Genomic DNA, 11,417 nt, shown 5'->3' on the forward strand with positions numbered 1-11,417 from the left:
ACTGCAGACAGCACGCCCTCAGCGACATACAGTGTGCAGAGTTTCAAGCAGCGTGTCGTCACGAACACTTGGAAGTTTGCCCTGACTGCGAGAGACTGGAGGCTACAATGGAGTCTATCCTGACGCAGGTTAGGGAATCAAAAGACGTCCAGTTCTATAGTCAAGACCACAAAGAAGACCTGCTGTATGACACTGCCCAAGCACAAGAAATGGTCCTCCAATGGAAGGCACACATTCTTACGGCTGAAAACCAAGACCTAGCGAAGACGGACGCCGTACTTTCCGTTCAAGACGATACGGTATTCATACTAATGGACTGGGCTATGAAATTCACACAGATGCGATATCGTGAGAAACAATCGGAGTGGTTTGGAAAGCGCGGTATGAACTGGCACATCAGCTGCGTCTTGTCCAAACCAGCCGTTGGAGATCATTTAGAGCTGGTGTCCTATGTTCACCTGTTTGATAGTTGTTCACAGGATTCATTCGCCGTCTATGCGATATTGGTAGACCTCCTGAAGAACGTCAAAGCTGTCAAACCTCAGATCACAGGAGCATTGTTGAGATCGGACGGAGCGGGATGCTACCACAGCAACACCCTCATCGCACCTCTGCATCGCATTTATGAGTTATCAGGCATAAAGCCGTTGAGGTAAATTATATTAGTTTTCTAAGTTTGAGGTTACATAACTTGAGCAGCTGTTGGTTTTAGTGACCAGCAACCAGCGTTCTCCTGCGCAGCCAAGACTCCACCTTGCGCCTGGCTCCAGATCACTGCCTCGCCCTTTATATAAAACCCACGCTGAAAAGGCTTATTCACCTTTTGAGGGGGATCGTACGAGCAAAGCTGCGAAAAAACCTTATCAAGGACTCGCTTTCTTAACGAAACTCAAATAGAAACTAAGCCTATTTTAGAGTATATAACTTTTGGCAGAAAGATCTATAAAGACCTCTTAACCCCACCCCCTCCCCCCTTAAACAAAGGGACGATGTGAAAGAGGTCAATATTTTTTTTCCTCAGGGTTGTCTTACTCAGCGCACTACTCAACGCACGCTAATAGGTTATTGTTCATTTCCTCACTCAGGTATGACCTATCGGAGCCGCAATTTGGGAAAGATGTGTGCGACCGCGTTATCAGCCCTTTGGGGCGATCCGGCGTTACTGCAATGAGGGTCACGATGTCATCTCGGCGGCAGACATGCACAGAGCTCTAAAGGCACGACCAGTTAAAGGGTGTACGGCTGCAGTCTGTGAACTGGACAGGACTGGGCTGGAAATCAAGGTCAATCGTATCCCCAATTTTAGCACTTTCACAACTTCTCGTACGAGGAAGACGGTCTCCGAATGTGGAAAGCGTATGATATCGGTCAAGGTAAGTTTGTGTCTTGGTCCGATCTCGATGTCCAAGTCCCAAGTACGATAGCCCTTCAGAGCGCCGGTGACGACTTGCAGTTTTGGGACGTTCAACCGAGAACAATGGAGCTAAAGAAAGAGTCAGATACAGAGGCACCGCTGTTCGAATGCAATGAATCTGGCTGTTCGTATACCTTCCAATCTTACGAAGCTCTACAAGACCACTTGAACTTTGCTAATCATGACCCTATTAGCACAAGCGAAGAGAGTGTGTACGATAAGTTGCGTCGCGACTGGGTGGCCAAGTTTTCATCTCTATCAATAAGTGACCAGAGGGAGAAGACCCCGACAGTGGGAGCTAGCGGCGACGCAGCGGTAGGAGCAAGATCTAGGTCAAGACACTCCACTGCAGGGTGGGCACTACAAAAACCCAGGGGTAGTGGTCAGCGGTTCTCAGAGAATGTCAAATCTTATCTCCAGAGTCGTTTTAACGTCGGCATGCAGACAGGACGGAAGTACGATCCCGGTCAAGTCTCAGCAGAGATGAGAACTGCAAAACAATGTGACGGGACAAGACGATTTTCCCGAGCCGAATGGTTGTCGAAAGTACAAGTGCAATCCTTTTTTTCGCGACTTGCAGCAACGCAAAAGAAACAGGTGTCAAGGGCCACAGCTGGAGAGGACGAGGATGAGCAACTGGAACAGGAGGCGCTGCAGCGTGAACAACTCGAGGAAAAGGAGAACGACATTCAAGAGGTTCTCAACGAAATAGGACTGACGCATCCGATCACATACGATGGCTATGACATTTGTGAACTGACCAAACAACGAGCTTTATCGCGCTTTACTGTGAAAGAGCTAAAGACCATGTGCGACTATTTTGAGCTCCCACGGAAGTCAACAGACAGAAAACCTGATTTACTTTCACAAGTTACAAGTCTTGTGAAGGACTGTACCTGCTCGTAGATATGCTGCGCTAGTAGGCACGCCTAGACTGGGACGGACACCATTTGAAAAGCCCAGGGAGGGTTGCACACTGCATATTTGCCATGCATGAATAGTATTGTTCCTTTTTTATTAAGTTCTTACATTCAGTTTTTCTCTTTTTGTTTTCGTGGATTTGCTGGTCTATTTATCTCCCTCCAGTTTACTTCCCTAATGATCCGTCCCTAAGACAAAAATGTTCGTTTGAAAGGGACAAGGTGCACTAGAACAATAATCTAGCAAGGGAAGGCTCAGGTGCTATTTATTCATTGTTTCATTCTTTAGGTACCGCTAGTTGACCACGCCTTTTTCGCTGTCCCATTAGCCTGCGAAAGCGAGCGTTTCTGTGGGTTTCGGGAGTAAAAAAAGAAACAAAAAAGCAGAAAACCGAGCGAGGAGCGAGGGGCGAGTTTTTTTGGTTTGTTTTATTGTTGTTGTTTTTTTTTTTGCTTCCGAAACCCACGAAAACGCTTGCTACGTCTACTGTTCCACTAGAGAAAATTATGATCTTTTTTATCCGTTTTTTTAAGGGGTGAGATGCTTGTTGAAAATTTCATTGTAAGGCGGTTCTGTATTGGCAAGACCGATGCCATAAAGAAACGCGAGCGTTCAGAGTGGGTGCAGAACGGGCGATCGCGTGACCGGATTGTAATTTCAGTGTAAATTTGGTCGCGTGTCTCGCACTTGACTAAGACAAATGAATAATATAGTAGGTAGTTTACCCCTGGTACCTGACATTTTCGCTAGTTCGAAGCAAGAATTAGATCTATTAGACCAAAGCCAGTTTATATGGTAGTTGACTTTACAAACCTAGTTTAATCTGATATTGCAGTTTGTAAATAAAAAGTAACAATCAACTAGCGATTCGCGACTTAATCGTAGGCCTAGACTGAAAACAACTCACTCATCGTTTCCCTTCAAGTAGTGCATGTTTTGAATTCAACTGCTAAAATCACTAGGTATTCATCATTGAATATAAAATTACAAAATATCTAAAAATTCCTCTCGATGAATCAGCTTTCCTTCGATTGTTCAGGCGCGTAGCTTGGATCAAACACTTACTCAGCGCCTAGCAAGGTCACTTGCGTGACCTTTCCGCGGCGGGGAAACGAACAAGTAAAGAAGTTCTTCCAATACTCTGTTTGCTCATAGTTGTAAACTAAACGCTCTAAAAGCCAGGAAATAACTTCTGCCTTTTTCCTGAGCAATAACGACGGCATGTTATTCGGTAATGGTTCATTATTTCAACAAATGACTAATAACAAAACGGAAAGGGAGCTAAAATTAGACAGTGTTATTTATTTAAACAAAGCGCACTGAAAGCCAAATTCAGACTGCCGCTGATTGGCGCTCGGGTAAATACCCGCAGGTTTGACCCGGGAACCTTTTAGAATCAACCTAGACCTCCCATTTGGCATTAATTTTACTTCAGAATTTTGGCCCACAATTGAAAACCAAGCTCTCGAATTCGACCATTGGCAGGCCGTCTTCGCGTAAGCCAAATAGTATGGTTTGTTTTCAGGATTCCAGTATTTTTACAAAAAGATAAAAACGTTCGATACTTTGTTGTATGACTATTTAAAGATATAGAAAACTTCAGGCATTAAGATTATTTCAAGAGTTTTTTTCGTTTTCAAATAGCGACGCTGTCAATATCGATAAATTTTGGCCCTTAGATCAGCCGCCGAAGGGCTGAAATCATTTAAAATAAGTTTGGCTTCGTAGCGAAGCAAAAATTTTTTTTTTCAAAAAAGAAATCCAGATTTATCACTTAGGTACCAAACCCATGTGATCGGCAGAGTTCAAAGGAAAATGATTTTTTGACGCGAAATCGATCGGACCGCTCTTAGGGACACTGCCTCTTAACAGTCTGCCAATGTAACAGGACTTATTGTAACAATTTCACAAACCCTGCAACTTGGCAATTTGGATTATATCACTGCTGCTAAATCCCTCATAGTACCTCTCATAAAAGAGAAAGGAAATGATCTTGGTTAAGAGAATGAAAGATTGTGATTTAAGTGATTAAGTTTGTCTTTGCAGGGTTCATACACTTTTTCAGATCAAAAATTCAAGGACTTTCATGGGCCAAATTTGAAATTTCAAGGACCTCTTTTTTATTTACCTTGAAGAATTTACCCATGGAAACATACAAGTACATGCATGAAAATAATGCAAAGGCACTGGTAACCATTCTCGACCACACAGCTCCTCACGTTTGTATGACATGACTTGAGTGGCTGATCATTTTTACAGAAGTTTAAAAGATTAAAAATGCGGGTCATAAGAAATTAAAGGACTTTCAATGACCAGGAATGAAGAAAACAGATTTTCTAGACACCTGTGAACCCAATCTTTGCATGATTATGGGATAAAGTAAACATTTGAACTTGTACAATTCTATCAATAACCTCATGTTTCTTTTGAATAGGTTACTGCTTCGATACAATTGCTGAATTATTTGACGGCTATGAGAACAACCCAAGAGCATTGAAACAATATAAAGCAAATTTACAGGTCAATGTTCCACCACCCCTTGCTGCCTCCTTTCAGAGACCAGACAGAGAGGAAATTATAGAGAGTCTTGTCAGCCGCTATGCCCGCTCTAATCTTGTACACTAGACTTAATAGTATTACATGTACTTAATAGGAGATAAAGCATAATCAAATTCCCCACATAGTTTTACATCTATTGTATGTATTAGTGCATAGCTTTCATGAGGAGAGGGATGAATTCAGAAATAATTACTTATTTGCTACATAAGTGTCTCCCACTTCTTGAAAAGCAATCATCAGGCAACTGCCTAATAAGTGTATGAAGCTTAACGTGGAACAAGAGGTATGAAACAGATTAACAAATAAACAGTATTCCTTAATATATTTTATGTTGATATGACTTCAAAAGAGGTACATTAATTTTACTTTTCATACCTACAAACCAAGATCTCTTTTAATAATAAAAAAGAAACCAAAGAAACCACTAATAATGATGCAAAGAATACAATGTTGTGGTGCTGGTTACTCATCAGCATAAAGGAATCCAGTGAATGTCAAGTCTTCTTCAAACACACCTGGTTCCTGAAAATGAGCTCGAATACAGTTTACAGCACATGAGGGCAATGGAACCCTTATTTCTTTCCCTAAAGTCCCCCAGCACCACCTTACTAACTGTCTGTATGCAACATGTCTATTCTTTTTGAATTCAGGTCCCTCATAGACATCTCTGCCGTATTGCTGTTTATACTGCAACCAAGCGGTTTGTAGCACCCAAACATTCAAACAGACTGCACGGAAACCGGGATGATCCACTATACAGTTAGGGGGATGATCAAGTTGCTCCACTTCCACAGCCTCTAAATTTTTGCATTTTATGCTTTCTATTTCTTGGCAACAGAGGTTCTCCTCCTCTCTATACATCTTCTGACAGTTGCCACAACGACACCTTTCGAGTCAAACCACAATAATGTTTTAGACAAAAGCATTACCAGTAATTCCAATTAATACAGTTAAAGTGCATTTCTTCTCGACTCTAAAGAAGCTAAAAAGGTTAGAGATGCAGAGGTAAAGAAATTCGCATAAATTTTGTTTCGTTTCTCTTTAAACACAAATAGTCTCCAAGCTCGTGACAAGAAATACTAACTGATCTCAGTTCCGAAGAGATAAATAATTTTGTCTACTCAGGCCAATTTCAACCCTTGAAAACCTATTTGCAAAGAAAGAAACGAAATTGACACGTAAGAGGATCCTTCAAGTTGACTAATTACTTAAAATGAACTGCAAAGTGGATACATGTCCGGAGGCCTGACAAGGTTTTCAAAGTACTCCACGTCCGGTAGTCTACATTTTTCCAATTTTGAGTAAATATCTTGACCTTTCCGAGAGCGTTGGCGCTTGGAGACGCTGTTAAGCTAGTTTATTTTTCAGTCAGACACGGAAAAATATATACAGTGTTTTGGATCTCATGACAACTTTCGGTGGCATCATGCACACTCTCAGGAATCTTGAACTTAGATTGGGCTCATAAAGAAGAAGCATGTTGAGGAGGTTTGTATAGAGTGTCGATTATGGAGTAATTCTATCCGTTGCTGGATATGCAGACACGGCATAAAAAATTATTAACATAACATAACATAACATAACATAAGACCTTTATTTACACACGATTGGATTTAAAGCTTACAAGCTTGTGGGGTCGTGTATTACGAACACAGCAACAGGTATCCATCGAACAAAAGCATATTTAATGAAATTTCTGTCTTCATCAAAAATCTCAAAGTAGATACACAAAATAATCAGCAAGCGAGTGTACTAGAGAAAAGAAACTGCACGAACAGGCCTCCACACTCACCATTCTTCGCTGTCGAGCTCACAGCGTCGCCGAGGAGGTTCTGGATTTTCCACTCTATCCGGCGATACTGTAGATCGTGCTGGCGGCTCGAAACGCCACGGTTGAATTTCTGAAAAGGGTTGTACTATATCGCCGATGGTAGCGCCACCTATAGCTCCTTCGAAATCGGAAGAATCGCTAGCAGAGTCCGAGCTCCCGCTACTAGAGTCAGACATGTTTTCCTCTGGTTCCACACCTGTGACGTATCGCATCACGTGACGCAAATCGAAGCGTTTGCGATGGGATCCTGAACATTCGGTGATACACACGGTTTTAAAGCTAAAATTCACGGGTAAAAAAGGCTTCTGGGCACGTTTTATTTACTTTGAAGACATTAGAGACAAGTTTGTAATGTTTTCCCAAAAAAGTGTCTTTTAGCCGAGAGTTACCCTTTAAAGTTACTTGATTGCGTTTCGTGTTATCTTAATTTTTAGGTTCGCGTGGGACGATTGTAATTAAGGGACAAAAAGTCTTCCGTTTCAAGCTTCCTTTTCCTTCTTACACCAAAGATATTCCCAGGCTTCTGAAACAATATCTCAGAATTCACTTATTGTAAATCGAAACGAAAGTTGGGATACACTTTCTTTTTATTAGAACGTCTAAAGGCTGAACTGAACGTCATTATTATTATTATTTTTATTTAATCGTTTTTTTTTTTTTTTTTTTTTTTTTTTTTTTTTTTTTTTTGCGATTTGAGCCTGAAGACGTTCTTACTAGAGTTGGGACTAATTCAGCTAAACTGAAGAATTGCCGGCAACTTAAATGCTTGGTTCTTCAAACTTTACCGCTACTCTGAGTTCGACACCTGTGCTAATGTTAATGAACGTCCTTAAGTATTTGAGTTATTGTCTAGTTCGCCAATGGTGTTTAGTAATACATTTCCGTTGCCTTTTTCTCACAAAACCGGCAAAATAACTCAAACAAACACAATCTTAACTGACTCTTAGCCTGGGTATGTTAAAATTTTGTACATCTCACCCTGGGTATTCTTATGAAAAAGTCTCTTTTTTAAACAGGTGTATACAAGGATCGCAAGTAATAAAAGCGTGACAAAGATAATGTCGTAACTTGGGGAGCATTCGATTGACCCTATCCCGGAATAAGAATACGTGGATTGATGATTAAAACGGTATGTTTGGCACGTTTCGAAGCAGCAAGGACAATAAAAATATGTTTAAAATAGTATTTTATCAGGTGTTTGGCAATTTTATTGTGAATCTCCGTAAAAATGAAGGATTTCTAACTTATATTCCATGTATTCCCATTCCGGAATACGGTCAATCGAACGCACCCTTGGTGTGCTGTGAATATTAAAAAGAAAGGTATCGTTTTGCTGTATATTAAGAAAAATACCACTAACACAATCTTTGTTAGGTCTTCTTTATTCCAGGCTCAAATATTTCATCCTTGTCGCCCGTCGTGTTAAATCTGTTTTAGTCGGTAAACCAAGAAATCTTCACTTGTTCAGTTACAATTGAAGCATTTATGGAAAGTAGACCATGCCAGAGCGGAACAACAAAAATTGTTGATGGCTAACAGACAGTTGGCGACTAGTGTGAATATTTTAAAGAAAGGTATCGTTTTCCTGTGAATTAAGAAAAAATACCACCAACACGCACTATGCTAGGTCTTCTTTATTCCAGGCTCAAATATTTCATCCTTGTCGCCTGTCGCGTACTGTTTCAGTCCGTAAACCAAGAAATCTTCACTTATTCAGTTACAATGGAAGCATTTATGGAAAGTAGACCATGCCAGAGCGGAACAACAAAAGTTGTTGATGGCTAACAGATAGTTGGCGACTAGTTTCTAAATTTAGGCGAGGAGGAAAATTTGTTATGATCACAGGTGCATGCAACCTCGATTTAAACCTAACAACCAAAAGCTACAGGAAAATTCGATATGAGAAATATTAATCAAAGGCTATTTGCATTTGTGCGGTAGACTTATTTAGTCGCGACTTTGAGAGGCGGAAACTTTTTATGAGTGCTCAAATAAAGTCCACTTTGGAATTAGTTGGTCCCCACGATATGACATTTGGACGCTTTTTAATTTTATTTAATTATATGACAAGGTGGCTTGACTCCACGAAAGCATCATCGAGCATCAACTAGCATCATCGATAATGAAACCAATCAATACGTTTGCATGCCTGACGCTCCTGCTGTTTCACGTCCTCCCCTGAGCTAATTTGTCAACGTTTTGTCCGCCTCGCGAGCGATGAGTGTGAAATAGGGAAATCTATGAAGAAATTACTTTGAACAAACAACCAATTTTTTACCTACCAAAAATACAGTTTGAGATGCTCTTCGCATTAAAAACTATGTATAGTTAAGTCAGTTAAGCATGGCGAGTAACTTGCATTCCTTCTATATATCTAAAGAGAGGCCCCCAAAACACATTGCATTAGGCCTTGAGGAAACAAACTAATGCCTTTGTATCTTGAGTATTTATATGCAGCTGTTGTATCATGGGGGCTTGGCCAGAGTTTGCATCACGTAAAATAGGGTCCGACGTCATAGAACTTTTGTTTTCTGCAGTTCTGCCAAGCCTTGAACTGAGTTTACATGATCGCCTCAGTTGAGAAATTTGACTGAGTGAGACTGAGTAATGTTTTTTTTGTAATCAAACAGAAAACAGATCGATATCAGTATTACAGGAATAACGCTAAGGACGCCGCTAAGGAAACATTGAAACAGGGAAAATAACATAAAATAGAAAGGTTGCTTCATTCGTAACACGTTTTTAACAATTAAGAGGGATAACATTTGAGACAAATACTTTAATAAAAATTCAAGCGTATTTTGAAAAGGAAGCTTTATACCTTCTCGGATTTCGCGATGGCAGTCGTTAAAAAGTCCATTCTTTTTCCCTTCAAAATTGCATAGGGATCGCAATCTAATTCTCCTTTTTTGTCGGCGTGAAATTTGAAACGTATTAAACTCTAGAATTTCCACCGTTCAATGTAAAGTTCAATATCCTCCTGAATCGACAAAAATCATTATTCTCCGCCACATTAAAAAAAGTATTTCGCAGCATATTCAGCTGGGAAAATAGCTCAACGCATGTCACTCGCATTTTCAAGGCTGACGGCTCTACTGACCTAAATAAAGCTGGTCCTTCAAGTCATCGGTTTGGATAGTGTCAGAATCAATAAAAAAAGGTCTCTGCTGACACCGCGAATGTTCTCCATTCTGCAAACATAACTGGTCACGTTATCGAGATGATACGCAGAAGGTCCCTTCCCCTGGTCTTCTGAATATGACAGGGTAACAGGTGCGAGAAATCGCACAACCTACTTAATTTCTTGATTAGACTTAAAATAAGTCTGTTTTCTCTGAAAAAAAGGGAAAAAGTTGACATGATGACTAATACCTAACCCAATGTCCTGCCATGTTTGTCATAATGACACTGATTACAACCTTCTCCTCTACCCCCGCCACCCGTTTAATAAAAACGTTAAATTTAGGCTCATGTAGGAGGAACCAACTTTTCTGCAGTGTCAAATTACCGGACATCTGCTTCACTTTAAAGCCTTGAATCATATTTAAATTAACTAGACCCGCCCGTAACTTCCTGTTTACTGATGATATAAATTCAAAATTTTTCTCGTTATAGTTTAGAAACAACTCTTGTTCAGCTGATACTATAGACCTTTGGCGACTGTCCAGGTCTCAAGGATTGAACAATAATAAGCCCAGACGTTTCCAAGGTAACTATTTTACAGCTGTTTTCGCCGTTTCACTGAATTACCTTGGAGGGTAGCTTATCACAAGCTAAGAAATTTTGAAATGGCGAAAATTGCTCTTTCTTTCTCCATCTTTTTTCAAACCTTTCTTTTTCAAACCTACGCTTATAAATGTTTCAATTATTTTTTGATTTGCAGATGCACTCGATTGCAGTATGGACATTTCTTTTTCTGCTAGCTATTCCAATGTCGAATTGCAAACTTTTCAAGGCACCAGGCGACAATGAAGAGGCAGTCATGGATTCAGGGCTTAAAGGCTTCTCCAATGGTATTCAATTAATTGACCCAAGGCGACGAATTAACGCGAATTTTAACAACTTCCCATCCAAGGCAAAACGGGATAGCGAGAAGAAGAAAGCTGTGTGCGATGAATTGACAAAAGCACTAAAAACGTTAGCACGCCATGGTCTTGAATATAACGTATCTAAAATGTGTCGACACAGGGTTATCAACTGTTCCTGTTTTGACGAAAACTGTTCTCAAGCTAAATGCAAATCGGGGGACACTGGTATTAAAAAAGAACGCTGATGGCTGTGATCGTATCCCCTAATGTCATATAATGTAAATTTAAATAAAACTTTGTTATATATCCAGACAAAAATGAGTCTGAGTCGCTTCAATTTTTCTTTAATTTTGTAAAACTTCAGCAAATAAATTACTACCAGGAGGCTACACAAGGCATATACTCAGTCAGTTTACTGTAGCCGGTTGGTGGTTTCTGAGTCACGTGAAGCAAAAGGATATCCGCTAACAAGAATTAAATGTCTAGTCAAAAAGCTATGCTTCAATTTTCTTTTTTTTTTTCTTTAAGCCGCAGATATTTAACTTCTGAAAAATTTGAATTCATAGTTGTGCATCAAAATTAGCTTGCGAACGGGATGCGCGGTGAAGCTTAAATCGACCCGAAATGCCACTCAGACCAAGGATGATAGTTCTGCTACATATTT

At 40.2% G+C, this 11,417-nt stretch overlaps 2 protein-coding genes and 1 long non-coding RNA gene across 3 annotated transcripts in view; 2 read left to right on the forward strand and 1 right to left on the reverse strand.

Moving 5' to 3' along the window:
* Positions 1-4,962, forward strand: part of LOC138004572 (uncharacterized) — a 9,787-nt gene extending 4,825 nt beyond the window's left edge. The window contains exon 7 of the mRNA XM_068851124.1: positions 4,770-4,962. Within this exon, the coding sequence (XP_068707225.1) occupies positions 4,770-4,960 (191 nt within the window). The 3' untranslated portion in view covers positions 4,961-4,962. The remainder of the gene's footprint in view (positions 1-4,769) is intronic.
* Positions 4,963-4,998: 36 nt separating this feature from the next.
* LOC138003259 (uncharacterized) lies at positions 4,999-8,441 on the reverse strand. Its single transcript, XM_068849211.1, has 2 exons — positions 6,687-8,441; positions 4,999-5,780 (listed from the first exon to the last, which is right to left on the reverse strand). The coding sequence occupies exons 1-2, from the start codon at positions 6,935-6,937 to the stop codon at positions 5,357-5,359; spliced, it is 675 nt and encodes a 224-aa protein (XP_068705312.1). The 5' UTR covers positions 6,938-8,441; the 3' UTR covers positions 4,999-5,356.
* On the forward strand, positions 5,967-11,185 carry LOC138003260 (uncharacterized). Its single transcript, XR_011123458.1, has 3 exons — positions 5,967-6,382; positions 10,341-10,434; positions 10,609-11,185. It is a non-coding gene; the product is annotated as an uncharacterized lncRNA (long non-coding RNA).
* Positions 11,186-11,417: the final 232 nt, after the last annotated feature.

Source organism: Montipora foliosa, chromosome 5 (assembly GCF_036669935.1).
Source record: "Montipora foliosa isolate CH-2021 chromosome 5, ASM3666993v2, whole genome shotgun sequence".
Taxonomy (NCBI): domain Eukaryota; kingdom Metazoa; phylum Cnidaria; class Anthozoa; order Scleractinia; family Acroporidae; genus Montipora; species Montipora foliosa.

Coding starts and splice junctions, on each gene's coding strand:
- LOC138003259 (XM_068849211.1), bottom strand. CDS start 6,937: ATGCGATACGTCACAGGTGTGGAACCAGAGGAAAACATGTCTGACTCT. Junction 5,781..6,686: donor GAGCTCGACAGCGAAGAATG/GTGAGTGTGGAG, acceptor TTGACTCGAAAG/GTGTCGTTGTGGCAACTGTC.